The sequence below is a fragment of the Triticum urartu genome, chromosome 6A, assembly GCF_056163025.1.
Source record: "Triticum urartu cultivar PI428250 chromosome 6A, HENAU_Tu73, whole genome shotgun sequence".
NCBI lineage: Eukaryota > Viridiplantae > Streptophyta > Magnoliopsida > Poales > Poaceae > Triticum > Triticum urartu.
In genome coordinates, this window is record NC_141878.1 from 137038268 (window position 1) to 137059074 (window position 20807).

Here is a 20807-nt window from a genome sequence, read left to right on the forward strand (position 1 = left end):
CTCCCACATGCATCATCTGTCTTCAAGGTGTACACCCTTACCACCCCCAATTCAACAAGTATCCTTGATTTAAAATTTAGAAGCTGGGAGCTTTCTTATTTTGAGATTCACTAGGTGATTTCCATGATTATAAGTTGATGTAAACACCGTTTCATGGTTCACCCATATCAGATTTCATTGATCTTCAATTTGGTATGTACTTGGGTATATTCTTGTTTTTATTGACCAAGTTTTTTTTGTAGTTTATACCAGAGTGGATATGCTAGAGTGTATGCATATAACTAGCCTGACTAATGAGGAAAACCAAATGGGTTCCATATATCTTTGACAAGTAAAGCATTCTGTTCGCTTTTTTGTTACTATTAAATTTTGTGCATGTGATGTAAATAGAGAAATGGGAAAGTAAATATTAATATGATTCCGATTTTTTACCGAATAGAGAGCAAAAACCATAAGCTGATGTTGTCAGAATAAGACGCCTTGACATATATAAGATAGCGAAGAAGTTATACCACACAACTGGTTCAAAACGTTATGCAAACCTGAGATAAACTGCTACTGAAGCTACTAGCTAGAGTTCTCCGAGCAAATAAACATTATGCAAAACATTAGCGGATGAACATCATCTGTGTGGACAAACTACAACAAATGTGCTGCCTAAGAAACTACCAGAACCATGGAGCTTTTCGGCTGATAAAACTGCTGTAACATACATCTGATTTGAGATACTCGCATGGTTTCTTGTCTTTTGTGTGGATGCTAAAGGTGTTGAGTGTCAATGCATGCAAGTTCATCCAAACAATCACCATTTCACCTCAAATATTTCTATTTCTATTCTCGTTGACATTCTTATCAAAGAGCTATCAATTACACAGATTGGTGCCCCTTGAGGTGGACATGCTCATGCCTGGTTGAGGACTGTGGCCGGAAATACTACAGTTTTCTTGCCAAGCAGGAATGTTGTGGGGCCCATGCGTCAATGAGAGAAGAGTGAGAGAGAGAGAGAGTCGGCGCGCGCCTTGTCGGCTGGCTGGGCCTTCTCTTTTTCTCCCTCTTTCTTTTCTTTTATGTTTCCTGTTTCTTCCTTCTATTTCCATTTTTTTCAAATTTGATTTTGAATTTTCTTTCAAAAGATAAAGTATTCCTAAATTACCTTGGGAATATTTCTTGCTATCTGAACATTTATCCAAGGGTTTTTGACAAACTATAATTTGTCAAATTAACTAGTGGGCCCATATGCAAAGTTGTTTTTATTTCTTTTTTATTTATTATTCCAGAGATTTACTTGTAGTTTAATTTCACAAACTAAACTATTTTCAAACTCTGGTTCACTCAAGAATAATTAGGGCAAATATATATAATTTGTAGGAAATTTATTTCCTGCCCTTATGCAAGTTTTCTGATTAAAGTTTTGGGTGAGCCCTTCATGGCTTCCAATTAAATTCAAATGGTGATTTGAATTCAAATGTTGTCCTTATTGGCCTAAAAACAAATATGCAAGGAATCATGGATGGATATGCTTCTAATTTCACAACCAAAATTTAGGGGAAATTTGGGCTGTGACACAAGGCACAAGTTTTACCTAGGGTTAGACCATCACTAGTCGAGTAACAACCTTGTAGTTTACATATTTTTCTAAAGTGAGAGTATATGACAATGATTGTTGTTAAAGTATCTCTTGTAAAACTATCGGTTAGTAAATTTGCATAGATTAAACAGACAAGATGAAGATGCATGTAATATTTAATCGAAATAGTCTTTCGCCCCACTTTTGATTGCGGTATGGAAAGTGGATTCCTGTCAATAAAGTCGTCATTGTTTGGAATCTCCCACTCTCTCTGCCCCGACACTTTGTCCTCTCCCACCCCGACTCCTTTCCGGGCAATGGCACATCCTCACAGTCACCGGCCTCACCCTGTTGGGGAACGCAGTAATTTCAAAAATTTCCTACGCACACGCAAGATCATGGTGATGCATAGCAACGAGAGGGGAGAGTACTGTCTACGTACCCTCGTAGATCGTAAGCGGAAGTGTTATGAGAACGTGGTTGATGTAGTCGTACGTCTTCACGATCCGACCGATCCAAGTACCGAACGTACGGCACCTCCGAATTCAGCACATGTTCAGCTCGGTGACGTCCCACAAACTCAAGATCCAGTAGAGTTTCGAGGGAGAGTTCCATTAGCACGACGGCGTGATGACGGTGTTGATGAAGCTACCGACGCAGGGCTTTGCCTAAGCACCGCTACGATATGACCGAGGTGGATTATGGTGGAGGGGGCACCACACACGGCTAAAATATCAATGATCAATTTGTGTGTCTATGGGGTGCCCCCTGACCACGTATATAAAAGAGCAAGGGGAGGGGGTCGGCGGCCTCATAGGGTGCGCCCCAAGGGGGGAATCCTACTCCTACTAGGAGTAGGTTCCCCCTTTCCTAGTCCAACTAGAAGGGGGAGGAAAGAGGAGGAGAGGAGAAGGAAAGAGGGGGCCAGCCCCCAAAGCCCTAAACCAATTTGGTTTGGGCCTAGGGGGCGCACCCCACACTTCCTTGCTGCCCTCTGTTTCCACTAAAGCCCACAAAGGCCCATTGACCCTCCCGACGAATTCCCATAACTCTCCGGTACATTGAAAAATACCCGAATCACTTGGAACCTTTCCGATGTCCGAATATAGTCGTCCAATATATCGATCTTTACGTCTCGACCATTTCGAGACTCCTTGTCATGTCCGTGATCATATCCGAGACTCCGAACTACCTTCGGTACATTAGAACATATAAACTCATAAAACCGATCATCATCGAATGTTAAGCGCGCGGACCCTACGGGTTCGAGAACTATGTAGACATGACCGAGACATGTCTCCGGTCAATAACCAATAGCGGAACCTGGATGCTCATATTGGTTCCTACATATTCTACGAAGATCTTTATCGGTCAAACCGCATAACAACATACGTTGTTTCCTTTGTCATCGGTATGTTACTTGCCCGAGATTCGATCGTCGGTATCTCAATACCTAGTCCAATCTCGTTACCGGCAAGTCTCTTTACTCGTTCTGTAATGCATCATCCTGCAACTAACTCATTAGTCACATTGCTTGCAAGGCTTATAGTGATGTGCATTACCGAGAGGGCCGAGAGATACCTCTCCGACAATCGGAGTGACAAATCCTAATCTCGATCTATGTCAACTCAACAAGTACCATCGGAAACACCTGTAGAGCACCTTTATAATCACCCAGTTAAGTTGTGACGTTTGGTAGCACACAAAGTATTCCTCCGGTATCCGGGAGTTGCATAATCTCATAGTCATAGGAACATGTATAAGCCATGAAGAAAGCAATAGCAACAAACCAAATGACCATCGTGCTAAGCTAACGGATGGGTCAAGTCAATCACATCATTCTCTAATGATGTGATCCCGTTAATCAAATGACAACTCATGTCTATGGTTAAGAAACATAACCATCATTGATTCAACGAGCTAGTCAAGTAGAGGCATACTAGTGACACTCTGTTTGTCTATGTATTCACACATGTACTAAGTTTTCGGTTAATACAATTCTAGTATGAATAATAAACATTTATCATGATATAAGGAAATATAAATAACAACTTTATTATTGTCTCTAGGGCATATTTTCTCCACATCCAGCCTCATCCGCGACTCATGCTCTATCCCATTGCTGGTGGGTGACACCGTTGAGTTCACCTCACCTCTTCTTGGTGAGACGTCGTCCTGTGCGAGCGCTCAAGGTGGGGACCCGGAGCTTCATGTTAGGATCCATTCCGTGCGAGCACCAAGGTGAGTACTCGAAGCGTCATGGAGTCCATTGCGACACTAGAGCCAAGCCCCTTGCGGTCTTGCTTGCCAGCCCCTTCAGGCGAGTACCCTTACTGCCGACTGCTGGCCACATGCTACACACACCTACCCTGCTCCCGCTACACTGTCCTCTCACACTCCGCATAGTGCGGGGCTGCCCAACTATTTGTCACGCCCCGGCCCCGTGGTTTTCAATTCGCTTCCAAACGGGCAACCGATCATAAAATTTGAAATTCGTGTCGACATGAATAAAAAATAATTTCTGGAAAGGGAGTCAATTTAATTAAATGACTTGTAGTGAATAGATTATTTTAGAAGGCATTGTAATGAATGACTGGACTTCAAGCCAAAGGGCTGTATTTGATTTAAACTCCATATGAACAAAACCAGGCGTCAGTGACATAATAATCTTGAGATGCACGCAATGCAACCAAATCCGATGCTGAAACTGACTCGAAATGTAGTAAACATTTCGATTTCTTCACATCGAGCAAACACGGCTTCGATTCCCATCATGATCACAAAGCTTTAAAAGGCCTTGCCTTGAGTCGATCTTCTCCGGGGCACTTCCAATCTGTCCCATCATCTCCTCTCCTCCTCCGCATCCTCTCGCATCTTCCGCTGCTCCCATGGAGATTGCCCACCGGAACCGGGAGCCCTTCAGCGTCATGTCCGGCCGGAAGCACCCGCGCCCGCTGGAGAACCTTCGCCAGCGGTTCCAGTCAGAGGTCGCCGCGGTCCGTCGCCTCCTCGCCGAGGCGGCCACCGTGCTTCCCGCCTCGTCCCCGTCGGCTCCCCGCGTGCGCGTCCGTCAAGCCGAGGAGCCTCCAGCCAAGAAGAGGAAGGCGTCCCCTCCCGTTCCCGTGAAGAAGATGACGCTCAAGGAGAGGAACCAACTCTACGGGGACCTCGCGAAGCTAGCCAAGCTGTCTGAATCCCATGTACTCCCTGCTCATATCCTGGAGCTGCTGAAGAAGCACAGCCGCCGCGGCATCTGCAACGATTACATCGAGATCGAGATGCACGCCGTCCAAGACGCGGCCCTTGTGGAGATGCAGAAGCAGCTGGACAAGTTCGTTCGCGAAAGCAAGAATCCGTCGACGCGTCATCAGCACAAACAGATGATGGCCCAAGACCAAGAGGAGGACGAAGACGTGGACATCGTCGGCGGCGTCTCCCCTTTGCCGGTCAGGCCGACACCAGTTCAGCTCGTCGAAGAGGACGAGGAGTACGTGGACATCTGCAGCTCGTCGAAGAATCTTGGCGGAGATGCAACCATCAGCGGCAGCAGCGGTTCGGATTCTGATTCTTCTCGCCAGAGCGTCGACAGTCCAGCTCCGGCACAGCGCGCCGCCAACACCACGCCTCCAACACGCGACCTGATCGCCCGTGCCAACGAGATTTTGGAAAGGCGGCGAAAAGAGGAGACGTCCCGGGCGAGGGAGAAGGCCCGTCAGGAGCTGCTCCAGATGGAGAGGACGGCAATGCCGAAGGACACCCTGGACGAGGACGTGAAGGCCCTTGGCATTGATCAGCACAACACGGCCCGGCCGGACAACTTGTTGCGACGGATGGGACTCTTCCTCAAGCTTGACGACCACGACCTGAAGCAGCAGCACCACCACCAGCACCAAAGCTGCCAAGAAGATTTAGAGGAAGGGGAGATTCGGCTGTGATCATCGTTTTCCTTTTTTGTGAGCGTCGTGTTAGCCTAATCCTGCCCTGTTGTTTTTGTGTCAGTTTCGTCAGGTTCAGAGAATAACGCTGCAGTGGCAGCCGTAGCTAGGTTCAGTTATCTTTCAGTTAACTTTGGATTCGCTTGATTAGTTAGCTTAGGCCGCAAGATGCATTCTGTGCGATCTGTGGCGACATAGTAGGAGTGGCAGGAGTGCGCTCGAGGTCGTGGGATGGCACGATCTGGTAGCCTGAGCGAGTCTCGCTGCATGTTTGTTTCGTTCTCTGAATAAAAGGAGCAGAAACCAGAAAAACTGCAACAGTTCGCAGCGCAAATCTCTCTCGCCTCTTGAGTTCTCTCTCGGCTTCGTTCTGAATCCACAACAACAACAATTGGCATCAGAGCCTTCTGAGATCCATGGCTGGAGGGCGTGGGACGCGGCATGGCGCTGGTGGCGTCGCTCCGCATGGCGGCGCTGGGAGCGAGCAGCAAGGCGACGGCAATGGCGTCCAGCAGGAACCTAGCGGCAACGAGTCGCAGGGCACCGGCGGCGCTGGTGACGGTGCGCAACGCCTCGGCTCCAGGTCACCGGCGCGCCATCGCAGGTTGTCGCGCTCTCCTCCGCCGCGTCGTGGGCGGCACGGCGAGCTGGTGGTGCGCGAGCGAGTGGTGAGGGAGAGCGGCGGCTCTGCACAATATCCGACACTCACTCGCACCAACTACGTCGACTGGGCTATGGTGATGCGCGTGCAACTGCAGGCACAGGGCCTGTGGGAGGCCGTGGAGTACGGCGACGGCGACCGCGATGATCGCGCCGCGCTGGCCGCGCTGCTCCGCGCGGTGCCTCCGGAGATGATCCGCGCCCCCGCCGGCAAGGACTCGGCTAAGGAGGCGTGGGACACCTTGCGCACGATGCGCATGGGTAGCGAACGCGTGCGGGAGGCCAGGGCGCAGACCCGCCGACGCGAGTTCGAGGAGATACGCTTCCGTGATGGTGAGTCCATAGAGGATTTTTCTCTTCGTCTTACAGCGATCGTCAACGAGCTGGAGCTCCTGAACGACCCGGTGACCGAGTACCGCGCCGTGCTCAAGTTCCTCCGCGCGGTGCCTCGCAAATTCCGGCAGATGGCATTAGCCATCGAGTCCTTCGTCGACCTGCGCACGCTGTCGATCAAAGAGCTCTGCGGGCGTCTGCGGTCCGTGGAGGAGAGCTACGCTCTGGATGACGTCGACCGCGGCGTCGGCGAACTCCTCCTCACGGAGAGGGAGTGGATCGCTCGGAGTCACCATCAAGGCCAAGGCTCCTCCTCCTCCTCCGGCGCAAAGGAGGGGAAGGGGCAGTCCGGTCCGCGACCGCAAGGCGGCGAGCGGGGCAGTGGACGCGACGGCGGCAAGAAGCCCGCCGGCGGAAAGCGGAAGGGAAAGTGCCGTTACTGCAATATTCCTGGCCACTGGGCCAGGGAGTGCAGGAAGGCGGAACGCGATCGCCAGAACCAGGGCGAGGCGGCGAACCTGGGCGAGGCGGATGTGGAGCCTCCCGCGCTCCTGCTGGCCACCGTCGAAGAGGGCAAACTCCCGATCGAGGCCTCGGGCACGGCGGGCAAGGTGCAGGCGGCACCAGTTCGCGCCCAGGCAGTCTACCTCAACGAGGAACGCATGGTTCCGGTCACCACTGGAGCGCGCGGCGCCTGGTACCTGGACACCGGGGCCAGCAGCCATATGACCGGGGCGCGCGACGCGTTCACCAGCCTCGACGACACCTGCATGGCTCCGTGCGTTTCGGGGACGGCTCCCTCGTCACGATCAGTGGCAAGGGGAGCGTCATGTTTCAGTGCGCGAACGGCAACCAGCGCGTGCTCGCGGACATGTACTACATCCCCAAGCTGCAGGCCAACATCATCTCTCTCGGGCAGCTCGACGAGAAGGGTTGCAGGTCCGTGATCGAGGACGGACATCTCTGCGTGTACGACCAGCAGCGGCAGCTGCTCGTCCGTGTCAAACGCACGGCGAACCGGCTGTACGTGCTGCGGCTGGACCTGGCCATGCCTGTCTGCTTGGTGGCCAAGCTGGATGAGCCAGCGTGGCTGTGGCACGCACGGCTCGGGCATCTTCACTTTCGGGCGGTGAAAGCCATGTCCACGAGGGGCATGGTGCGTGGGATGCCGCAGGTCGATCACGTCCACGAGATCTGCGACGGCTACACACTCGGGAAGCAGCATCGCCTGGCATTCCCGCGCGCGAGTCCACACCGTTCAGAGCGTGCACTGGATCTCGTGCACATCGACCTCTGCGGCCCGATCAAACCAGCTACAACAGGCGGTAACCAGTATTTCCTATTAGTAGTTGATGATTATAGCAGATATATGTGGCTCGAGGTCCTCAGGTCCAAGGACGAGGCGTTTTCCCGCTTCAAGAAGATCCAGGCAATCGCGGAGGCGAAGCAGAGCTGTCGCCTGCGCGCGTTCCGCTCTGACAGAGGGGGCGAGTTCAATTCTGGTGAGTTCAAGGCCCATTGTGAGACGAACGGCATCGCCCACCACACCACCGCGCCCTACTCGCCGCAGCAGAACGGCATCGTCGAGCGCCGCAACCAGACGGTGGTTGAGATGGCCCGGTGCATGCTGAAAGGCATGGGCATGCCGGCCACGTTCTGGGGCGAGGCGGTAAAGTGCGCCGTCTACATCCTCAACAGAGCTTCGACCAGAAGCCTCAACGGCGTGACGCCGTACGAGGCCTGGAACAAGAGAAGCCCCACTATCGAACACCTGCGCACGTTCGGCTGTGTGGCTCACATGAAGAAGACAGGACCCGGAGTGACGAAACTCTCAGATCGCTCCGTGCTCACCGTGTTCATCGGGTATGAGGAGGGCGCGAAGGCCTATCGAGTGTACGGCCCGGCGGCAAAGCGAGTGCATGTCACTCGCGACCTGGTGTTCGAGGAACGGCGCGCGTGGAAATGGGCGGGCGACACCGGCTCTGCAGGCGGCGGCGAACCGCTGTCGCCATCCTTCTCTGTGACGTACAGCACCGAGACCGGAGAGCACCTGGTCGACGCCGGTGACACGGACGGGCACTCGGGATCGCCTGACGATGTCAGACATTCATCGCCGGCGGTCGCCACGCCAACGAATGCTACACCCTTGCCGACAGGGGACCGGCGCACTCCTCCCACACACGACAGCGCCCTGGACGCTGACGCGGTCCAGAGATACAGGCGCCTGGCGAGTGTGTACGACGCCACCAAGCCCGTGCCCACTCCACCAGAGGCGCCCGATCCAGCGTTCGACGACGACGAGCTCGAGACTCTGTGCCTCGCCACGGTGGACGAGCCGGTGTGCGTCGAGGAGGCGCTGTCCTCCCTCGAGTGGAGGGCAGCAATGGAGGAGGAGATGAAGGCCATCGCCGACAACAACACGTGGACGCCCGCAGCGCTGCCCACCGGGTCGCGAGCGATCGGGCTGAAGTGGGTCTTCAAGTTGAAAAAGGACGCCGACGGGAACGTGGTGAAGCACAAGGCCAGACTCGTCGTCAAGGGGTACGCCCAGCGCCAGGGGGTGGACTTCGACGAGGTATTTGCACCAGTGGCACGGATGGAGACGGTGCGCGTGCTGATCGCGCTCGCCGCGCATGCCGGCTGGCCTGTTCACCACATGGACGTCAAGTCGGCCTTCCTGAACGGCGATCTCGCTGAGGAGGTCTTCGTCCACCAACCAGAAGGGTTCATCAACGACGACAACCCGCACGGCGTCCTCAGGCTCAGCAAGGCGTTGTATGGGCTGCGACAGGCACCACGGGCATGGTATGCAAAGCTCGACGCATCACTCTGTGAGCTTGGTTTTGTGCGCAGTCCCCTGGAGCATGCCGTGTACAGGCGCGGTAGCGAGACCTCATTCCTGCTGGTTGGGGTCTACGTTGATGATCTGATCATTACGGGGACAGACGGCATCGACATCGCTGCGTTCAAGGCCGAGATGCAGCACTTGTTCAAGATGAGCGACCTCGGGTTGTTATCTTACTATCTCGGGATTGAGGTGAAGCAGGAGCACGGTAGGATCACTCTCTGCCAGCGTGGGTACGCCGAGAAGGTGCTTGAGCGCGCCGGCATGGCCGGGTGCAACCCGGGCCAAACTTCCATGGAGGTGAGGCTCAAGCTCTGCAAGGAGGACGGTTCGCCACCGGCGGACGCAACTGAATATCGCAGCATCATAGGATGCCTGCGCTACCTCGTCAACACACGCCCCGACATCGCTCTGGCCGTCGGAGTGACAAGCCGGTACATGGAGGCGCCCAGCACACGCCATTGGACCGCGGTGAAGCAGATCCTCAGGTACATCCGCGGCACTTTGCACTATGGGTGCAGCTACATGAAGGGCTCCGGAGCTCCGTCACTCGTCGGCTTCAGCGACAGTGATCACGGTGGCGATGTGGACGATCGCAAGAGCACATCAGGCGTGGTGTTCTTCCTCGGTGGCAGCGTAGTCACCTGGACCTCGCAGAAGCAGAAGGTGGTGGCAACTTCGTCCTGCGAGGCAGAGTACGTGGCCGCGGCGGTGGCGACATGCCAAGGGGTGTGGCTGAGTCGCCTCCTGGCTGATCTGACGGGGCGGTCGGTGGAAAAGTTTCAACTCTACATCGACAACAAATCCGCAATTGCCCTGAGCAAGAACCCGGTGCATCACGACCGGAGCAAACACATCGACATCAAGTATCATTTCATCCGTCAGTGTTTGGAAGAGAACAAGCTCGACGTTGATCACGTCGGCACTGACGAGCAGCTCGCAGATATCCTCACCAAGGCGCTGGGGAAGATCATGTTCGTGGAGATGCGGGCGAAGATTGGTGTGGCAGGCTTAAGGGGGTGAATTGTTAGCCTAATCCTGCCCTGTTGTTTTTCTGTCAGTTTCGTCAGGTTCAGAGAATAACGCTGCAGTGGCAGCCGTAGCTAGGTTCAATTATCTTTCAGTTAACTTTGGATTCGCTTGATTAGTTAGCTTAGGCCGCAAGATGCGTTCTGTGCGATCTGTGGCGATATAGTAGGAGTGGCAGGAGTGCGCTCGAGGTCGTGGGATGGCACGATCTGGTAGCCTAAGCGAGTCTCGCTGCATGTTTGTTTCGTTCTCTGAATAAAAGGAGCAGAAACCAGAAAAGCTGCAACAGTTCGCAGCGCAAATCTCTCTCGCCTCTTGAGTTCTCTCTCGGCTTCGTTCTGAATCCACAACAACAACACGTCGTAGCTTGTAATACTGTAGTTCTCTTGTGCTGCTTAACATGATTGAAAATGTATGAAAATACTGGATCGATTAGTTCGAGTCTCAGCTCAGATAGTGATTTTCTTTTGTGTGTACACATGTTTGTGGTGTGACGACGGCAGCTGACTGATTTGGTTGCCATCTTGTCTACTAGCAACATGCTGACACTTGATGTTGTTCTTGAGGCCTCAGACAAGGCGTGTAGCAGAGAAAGAAGGGACATTTTGGTCCGTGCGTGTAGTATTATCGTTTTATCAATTAGCCTTGAAAGTTTTGGCGGCTGCGGGGCTCAACCGGCGGCGAAAGGGACGCGCTCCTGGGGCAGCCTCTGGAGACCACCGGCGTAGCTGAGAGCCGACGCGTGTGGAGGAGATCAGGTACACCACCTGTTCGATGAACTGCCGTAATGATGCGGTGTGATTATTTGCTCTATCATATGCTATCGTGGCTTTGGGACTTTATTTATAAGCCGGGCATAATGCCTTTCGTCTAGAAGTATAGTATGACCTGCCGATCGGTATTTTTGTTGTTGGATTTGGCGCAGGGACAAGCCACCTTCAAGGGATGAACTGGAAACGGTAGAGAACAAGTTTGACGGCATTCCTCTTAAATTCTGTCAAGTTGATAATGGGCATATCAGCTTCCTCTCCTTTGATAAAGTTACACTTCCTACTTTTCCCTGATACATAGCCGCAGGAATGGTTTTTAGCTTTCGCCTGTTCTGTCCTGTAAAGCTCCCACTGGCTGCATCAGGATGTCTGCTTCTGTGCCGCTTCTCAGGGCCGAGAAAGTCGCCAGGTTGATCTTTAGGTTCTCCAGTTGTGTGTGGAATCGTGTCCACTCTTTGCTGTTTGCTTACTGCTGTCTGCTGGATACTGATGATGCTGTTTCGGGTGGTGCAACAGGAAAATTTGGGTTTTCCAACTACGATGAATGCCACACTTTTCGGGCTGAGAAAGTTGCCAGGTTGATCTTCAGGTTCTTCAGTTGGAATGCTCATGAGCAGCGAGCGTGTCAGGAAGCGAAACCATGATGTTTTTCCTTTGGTAACGAGGAGTGCATCATTTCCCGAGGCTCCCTAACACAGTAGATGGCCTTTAACTTCTAGCTGGAACTTGCAACCTATAGAGATGTTCTATATTTCGAAAGGAAGGCGTATCCGATTTGCAGTCCAGAAAACATGTTGTGTTCGAGCAAGAGATCATCGAACCACTGTCATTCGGCCAGGCTAGCTCATGTTTGATTAGTATTGTATAACCAGCAGTCTGTCACTGAGGTGATTTGCCATATGCGTACAAATAATGATATCATGATAAACAGACGTGGCCTGTCTGTAATTTTATTTTTTGCAGGTGAGCCTACCTGTAATGTTACTTCAGCTAGCGGATGCCGCATCTCCACTGATACAAAAAAGCACCACTTCCCGAGGTCCTGCCATGCTAGGAAGCTCGAGTGCCTGAGCTACCGATCTTGGTCTAAACTTCTATGATGCTCTTTTATTAGCCTGAAAAACCAAGTAAACTACTACTCCGTCCGTACGCTCTTATATACTATGGCATGGAGGGAGTACTTTGATTTCGATTGTCAGTTGAAAGAAAATGTTTTATACGTACAATTTAGCATGCATAAGCTGATAATTATCCTTCTGTTTTGGAGAGCCTGGCCGGGCATTATAATTTGCCATTAGCCTTGTCTGATTTCACCTTGAACAGGTTAAATAGACAAGCAAATCAAGGAGCTACAGCTAATCCAGAATGAGCTTTATGATTTTATTTTTTTGCGGGACACAATTTTTGTTCTTTATGGTGTACAAATTCATGATGGTGTGCTACTAAGGTTTTATCGATTTTAGACTGAGTTTTCTATATACAACTCCCTCCGTTCTAAATTACTCGTCGCAGAAATGGATGTATCTAGAACTAAAATACATCTAGATACATCCATACCTACGACAAGTAATTCGGAACGGAGGGAGTAGTTAGTAGTATTAGTAAACCAAAGATTATTATTCAAATATTCAAGTAATTTTTTAACATGTGTACAGGGCACCATTAGATTCCAGGGATATTTTCAGTCAAAATCCATGCAAAAAAACGAGAGGAAGAGTTTTTCTCCAACTCCACATCGTAGATGCACACAACCACTGCCACATGAATTTTATTTCTTATATCTCCCGACACAATTGTCACTAAGGGGAAGTAATTAAATGATTGTTGGAATTTAGTCACTGCAAATGCATCATAAGTGATAACATGATTGGTTCTAGTGCATCAAATGTATTTGAAGGTCGAGACTGGGGTTTTCCACTATCAACACTGGTACATATATATGGTACATATGACAATTTTAATATATGACCTTTGCCTCCTCGCAAAAATATATATTCATATCTGTTCACGTACTTTTCTTTTTAAATTTATAGCGTTTTCCATAAAGCAAGGTACGTTTCTTCGTTTTTTTGTCCGTTCATTCGTATTATATTTTCTAGATTTTTCTATCTTAGGAGTTCATGCTGCCATTGTTCATGAAATATCAAGTCATTGTAATATTTTGATTTATGTTCCTTTGTTCATGAGACTAGAAACCACAACTTTGAGGCTCATAACCTCGTCAAATTTGCTTGTAATCTGAATGTAGGTAGGCACGTATGGCTAGGTAACCCCTATGACCCAGCACATGTGCCTATGAACATCCTTAAATAATAAAGTGGCGAGGTTTCTTCTAAAAAAACAGTGGGGATCAAGAGGTAATATCACCGATAGTCATAAAACTTGCGCTTGATGTTCAATTTGATGCTAGAACTTTAAAAATACGGAATTGTAATCACATAACTGACTCAATCGTGCACATATGTCACAAAGTACCTTTGCGGGTATATCCGTGTATAGGCCCCACCTGTCAGTCAGTCAGCAGATGCATTTTTGCATGAAACCTCCTTGTATTTTTTTATTTGCAAAAAAGCAGACCACTATACTGCAATAATTAATGCCTAAAATGCGCGCGCAAGGTCTCAAACAAGCTACACGCTCTAGCAACATTACTGAGACTAGCCACTCCAACCATCAAGTTTGGATCTCTGATCTGGATAACAACATTATACGTACAGGACAAGAAAGCACGCGCTATTTTAAAGATATTTGCAAAACATAAGTACAAATTTGTTTTTCAAATATTTGTGAGTTAAAAATATTTTACATACATACGATGATTAGTAGATATTATTTTAAATATAAAAATGTTTATTCTGAAAAACTGTATTTTAATAAACATAAGACAAAAATATTTAAGATATTTGTAAAACTTAAGTCATAAATTCATGTTCAAATATACGTGTTTTGAAAATATTATACATACAAACGTTCAATAGTAAATAAAAACATTTAAATATAAACTTGTCTATTCTATAAAAATATTTAGTTAATACGTACAATGAAAATGTTTATTAAGTAAATATGTTTAGTGAGTCCATAAAAAATATATACTCATGTCTTATATTTAAACTATACAAAATGATGAATACAAACATTTACTAAATATTTATGATTTTTAATATAATTTAAATTTTATATATGATTTAATATTCATATCAACACTTTTCGTTTTATATTAGGGAAAGATTGTTCATCATACAACATTTTTATAACTCGTAAATATTAATATAAATATAGAAATATTTTTAAATAATATATAATATTTTTTGAAATTAGGTTACTCATGTGTATGTACAATTTCTATAACACACAAATATTTAAAGATTATTTTTATTACTGAAATTATAATTTACAAACTATCTACAAATTTCTAAAATACTGAACAGGTGCAAAATGGGCTGCATGAGCGCCTTTGTCCTATTAAATTCATATCCTTCGCTTAAAAAAAGAAATTTAAATTCATATCTCGCTAGTCATCAATTATCGACATATACAGGTGCATGTTGTAGTGGCCAGGGTTTCTTTTGTGCTAGCCTCTGGTCGTAAGTTGGAGACTTGGTAGCTACACTTATTTATGTTAATTTCCATTCTATAATAACATGTGGGACACGTACCAGTACATATAGACTTTTTATCCTTAGAGCAATTCTAGCAGACCCCGCAAAAATACGACCAGCAAAACGCATTTGCGGGTTCACGAAAATTGCTTTTGCGGGTCAAAAACATACGCGTCCGAGCAGAACCCGTATCTAAACCTGTATAATTTGAAAAACTTCTTTCGCGGGAGAAATTGCATAAACACGGTTCATCACATACTACATTGTTCATCGCATACTATATAGTTCATCACATTACAAGCATACATACTACGTTAAGCTAGTACTAGGGGGTCGGATCTAAACGGCGGCGAGGTCGCGGCAACTAGACGACGCCGTGGAGGAGTTGGACGCTCACTCCTCCTCGCCGGAGCTGCAGAGATCAATGACTTCTCCGCCTGCTTCGGGCGGATGCGGCGCACTACTCGACCTTCTCCTTGGCGGCGAGGTTGGCGGCAACCGCCTGCCGCCACTCGAGGGCTTCGAGCTCCTCGGCGTGGTGGCGGCGCTCCTCCTCCTCGCGCACGCTCCGCTCGGCGATGGCGGCGGCGCTCCTCCTCCTCGCGCATGCTCCGCTCGGCGATGGCGGCGGCGACGGCGGCGAACTCCGTGACGTAGTCCTCGGGCCCGACGACCCCACGGCGGCCGAGCGGAGCAGGCTCCTCGGGCTCCTCCTTCACCGGCATGAAGGGGAACGGCGCCGGCGCTCCGGCTCCTCCTCCTCCTCGTCCGACCACTCCCTCTTCACGGGGAGGAAGCCCGCGGCGAAGGAGGAGGAGGATCCAGCGTACGAAGAATGCGCGGAGGAGAACGACGCGCGCCGGCGGTCGTACTCCACCGTCTCGCGGCGGTCGAAGCTCGCTGACGGCGAAAGCCCGCGGTTGGTCCACTTCCGCGCGCCGCACTTCCTTGCGCCGTCGGACCAGACGCGCCGCTCGCGCTCCGTGTCCCTCTCACGGACGGATCGACTGCCGGAGCCACGTCCGGAGCTCCACATTCGCCCCCCACATGGCGGCTGGAGGCGGGGCGGAGGGTCGTCGGCGGCGAGACATTGGGACAGGAGAAAGGGGGATCGGCTGGCTCGGGGCGGCGGGGGATAGGGTTTGGACCCGCAAAAGGGTCGCGGAACCGCACTTATAGTGCCCGGGGCGTGCGGTTTGCGGGCTATGGTAAAAGTTTTTACGGGTCGGGCGAGTATGCGGGCTCTGCTCTGGCCGCAAAATTGGCCCGAGCCCGCATACTCGCCGGAATTTTTGCGGGCCGGGGTGTTTTGCGGGGTCTGCTAGAATTGCTCTTAGCGGGCATCTGAATGCGACTGGTGTAGTGGCTAGACTTGCTAGTGTGGTAATCCTGGGTAGTGCGTTCCAGACCTTGTGCGCCCAATTTTTTGTGTTAAGTTTCACAGGACAGTGTTTAACTTTCCTGCAAATAAAAAGAATATGAAGTGATTTTATGCAAAAATACATCACGGCGATCGACCTTTCCCATGGATAAAAAAAATGCAAGGGTGAAACTCTTGGTCAAGCACCTCCAGTCAATGACAGGTGGGGCCATACACACCAATACGCCAGCATACGTATTATGTGACCGTATGTGTGTTGGAAATATGCCCTAGAGGCAATAATAAAATGATTATTATATTTCCTTGTTCATGATAATTGTCTATTATTCATGCTATAATTGTATTATCCGGAAATCGTAATACATGTGTGAATACATAGACCACAATGTGTCCCTAGTGAGCCTCTAGTTGACTAGCTCGTTGATCAACAGATAGTCATGGTTTCCTGGCTATGGACATGGGGATGTCATTGATAATGGGATCACATCATTAGGAGAATGATGTGATGGACAAGACCCAAACCTAAGCATAGCACAAAGATCGTGTAGTTCGTTTGTTGTAGCTTTTCTGAATGTCAAGTATCATTTCCTTAGACCATGAGAATTGTGCAACTCCCGGATACCGTAGGAGTGCCTTGGGTATGCCAAACGTCACAACGTAACTGGGAGACTATAAAGGTACATTACAGGTATCTCCGAAAGTGTCTGTTGGGTTGGCACGAATCGAGACTGGGATTTGTCACTCCGTATGACGGAGAGGTATCTCTGGGCCCACTCGGTAATGCATCATCATAATGAACTCAATGTGATCAAGTGGTTGATCACGGGATCATGCATTACGGTACGAGTAAAGTGACTTGCCGGTAATGAGACTGAACAAGGTATTGGGATACCGACGATCGAGTCTCGGGCAAGTAACGTACCGATTGACAAAGGGAATTGAATACGGGATTGATTAAGTCCTCGACATCGTGGTTCATCCGATGAGATCATCGAGGAGCATGTGGGAGCCAACATGGGTATCCAGATCCCGCTATTGGTTATTGGCCGGAGAGCCGTCTCGGTCATGTCTACGTGTCTCCCGAACCCGTAGGGTCTACACACTTAAGGTTCGGTGACGCTAGGGTTATAGAGATATGAGTATGCAGTAATCCGAAAGTTGTTCGGAGTCCCGGATGAGATCCTGGACGTCACGAGGAGTTCCGGAATGGTCCGGAGGTGAAGAATTATATATATGAAGTGTAGTTTCGGCCATTGGGAAAGATTCGGGGTCACCGATATTGTACCGGGACCACCGGATGGGTTCCGGGGGTCCACCGGGTGGGGCCACCCATCCCGGAGGGCCCCATGGGCTGAAGTGGGGAGGGGAACCAGCCCATAGTGGGCTGGTGCACCCCCCCTTGGGCCCCCCTGCGCCTAGGGTTGGAAACCCTAGGGTGGGGGCGCCTCCACTTGCCTTGGGGGGCACTCCACCCCCCTTGGCCGCCCCCCCCAAGGAGATCCCATCTACTAGGGCCGGCGCCCCCCCAGGGGGCCTATATAAAGGGGGGAGGGAGGGCAGCCGCACCTGAAGTCCTGGCGCCTCCCTCTCCCCTGCTACACCTCTCCCTCTCGCAGAAGCTCGGCGAAGCCCTGCTGCGATCACTGTTGCATCCACCAACACGCCGTCGTGTTGCTGGATCTTCATCAACCTCTCCTTCCTCCTTGCTGGATCAAGAAGGAGGAGACGTCATCTGCTCCGTACGTGTGTTGAACGCGGAGGTGCCGTCCGTTCAGCACTTGGTCATCGGTGATTTGGATCACGGCGAGTACGACTCCATCATCCCCGTTTTCTTGAACGCTTCTGCTCGCGATCTACAAGGGTATGTAGATGCACTCTTCTCTCGTTGCTAGTTGACTCCATAGATTGATCTTGGTGAAACGTAGGAAATTTTTTTGTTTTCTGCTACGATCCCCAATAGTGGCATCATGAGCTAGGTCTATGCGTAGTTACTATGCACAAGTAGAACACAAAGTAGTTGTGGGCGTCGATATTGTCAATTTGCTTGCCGTTACTAGTCTTATCTTGATTCGGCGGCATCGTGGGATGAAGCGGCCCGGACCAACCTTACACGTATGCTTACGTGAGACCGGTTCCACCGACTGACATGCACTAGTTGCATAAGGTGGCTGGCGGGTGTCTGTCTCTCCCACTTTAGTCGGATCGGATTCGATGAACAGTGTCCTTATGAAGGGTAAATAGAAATTGGCAATTCATGTTGTGGTTTTGGCGTAGGTAAGAAACGTTCTTGCTAGCAACCTATAGCAGCCACGTAAAAACTTGCAACAACAATTAGAGGACGTCTAACTTGTTTTTGCAGCAAGTGTTTTGTGATGTGATATGGCCAAAGATTGTGATGAATGATGAATGATATATGTGATGTATGAGATTGATCATGTTCTTGTAATAGGAATCACGACTTGCATGTCGATGAGTATGACAACCGGCAGGAGCCATAGGAGTTGTCTTTATTTATTTATGACCTGCGTGTCAATATAAACGTCATGTAATTACTTTACTTTATTGCTAAAGCGTTAGCCATAGTAGTAGAAGTAATAGATGACGAGACAACTTCAAGAAGACACGATGATGGAGATCATGATGATGGAGATCATGGTGTCATGCCGGTGACAACGATGATCATGGAGCCCCGAAGATGGAGATCAAAGGAGCAAATGATATTGGCCATATCATGTCACTATTTGATTGCATGTGATGTTTAGCATGTTTTACATCTTATTTGCTTAGAACGACGGTAGCTTAAATAAGATGATCCCTCGTAATAATTTCAAGAAAGTGTTCCCCCTAACTGTGCACTGTTGCGAAGGTTCGTTGTTTCGAAGCACCATGTGATGATCGGGTGTGATAGATTCTAACGTTCGAATACAACGGGTGTAAGACAGATTTACACACGCAATACACTTAGGTTGACTTGACGAGCCTAGCATGTACAGACATGGCCTCGGAACACAGAAGACCAAAAGGTCGTGCATGAGTCGTATAGAAGATACGATCAACATGAAGATGTTCACCGATGTTGACTAGTCCGTGTCACGTGATGATCGGACACGGCCTAGTTAACTCGGATCATGTTATACTTAGATGACTAGAGGGATGTCTATCTAAGTGGGAGTTCATTGAATAATTTGATTAGATGAACTCAATTATCATGAAATTAGTCTAAAATCTTTACAATATGTCTTGTAGACCAAATGGCCAACGTTGTCCTCAACTTCAACGCGTTCCTAGAAAAAACCAAGCTGAAAGACGATGGCAGCAACTATACGGACTGGGTCCGGAACCTGAGGATCATCCTCATAGCTGCCAAGAAAGATTATGTCCTAGAAGCACCGCTAGGTGACGCACCCGTCCCACAAAACCAAGACGTTATGAACACTTGGCAGACACGTGCTGATGATTACTCCCTCGTTCAGTGCGGCATGCTTTACAGCTTAGAACCGGGGCTCCAAAAGCGTTTTGAGCGACACGGAGCATATGAGATGTTCGAAGAGCTGAAAATGGTTTTCAGAGCTCATGCCCGAGTCGAGAGATATGAAGTCTCCGACAAGTTCTTCAGCTGTAAGATGGAGGAAAATAGTTCTGTCAGTGAGCACACACTCAAAATGTCTGGGTTGCATAACCGCTTGACTCGGCTGGGAGTTAATCTCCCGGATGACGCGGTCATTGACAGAATCCTTCAGTCGCTCCCACCGAGCTACAAGAGCTTTGTGATGAACTTCAATATGCAGGGGATGGAAAAGACCATTCCTGAAGTATTTGCAATGCTGAAATCAGCAGAGGTAGAAGTCAAAAAGGAACATCAAGTGTTGATGGTGAATAAAACCACTAAGTTCAAGAAAGGCAAGGGTAAGAAGAACTTCAAGAAGGACGGCAAGGGAGTTGCCGCGCCCGGTAAGCAAGCTGCCGGGAAGAAGCCAAAGAATGGACCCAAGCCCGAGACTGAGTGTTTTTATTGCAAGAGAAGTGGTCACTGGAAGCGGAACCGCCCCAAATACTTAGCGGACAAGAAGGCCGGCATCACAAAAGGTATATGTGATATACATGTAATTGATGTGTACCTTACCAGTACTCGTAGTAGCTCCTGGGTATTTGATACCGGTGCGGTTGCTCACATTTGTAACTCAAAGCAGGAGCTGCGGAATAAGCGGAGACTGGCGAAGGACGAGGTGACGATGCGCGTCGGGAATGGTTCCAAGGTCGATGTGATCGCCGTCGGCACGCTACCTCTACATTTACCTACGGGATTAGTTTTAAACCTCAATAATTGTTATTTAGTGCCAGCTTTGAGCATGAACATTGTATCAGGATCTCGTTTAATTCAAGATGGCTACTCATTTAAATCCGAGAATAATGGTTGTTCTATTTATATGAGAGATATGTTTTATGGTCATGCTCCAATGGTGAATGGTTTATTCTTAATGAATCTCAAGCGTAATGCTACACATATTCATAGTGTGAATACCAAAAGATGTAAGGTTGATAATGATAGTCCCACATACTTGTGACACTGCCGCCTTGGTCACATAGGTGTCAAACGCATGAAGAAGCTCCATGCAGATGGACTTTTAGAGTCTCTTGATTACGAATCATTTGACACGTGCGAACCATGCCTCATGGGTAAGATGACC

The 20807-nt window shown here is 49.3% G+C and overlaps 1 protein-coding gene across 1 annotated transcript; it reads left to right on the top strand.

Annotated features, from left to right (window-relative positions):
* The first annotated feature begins 4399 nt into the window (after positions 1 to 4399).
* On the top strand, positions 4400 to 5714 carry LOC147964477 (uncharacterized). Its single transcript, XM_087531119.1, has one exon. The coding sequence runs from the start codon at positions 4456 to 4458 to the stop codon at positions 5500 to 5502; it is 1047 nt and encodes a 348-aa protein (XP_087387245.1). The 5' UTR covers positions 4400 to 4455; the 3' UTR covers positions 5503 to 5714.
* The last annotated feature ends 15093 nt before the right edge of the window (positions 5715 to 20807 follow it).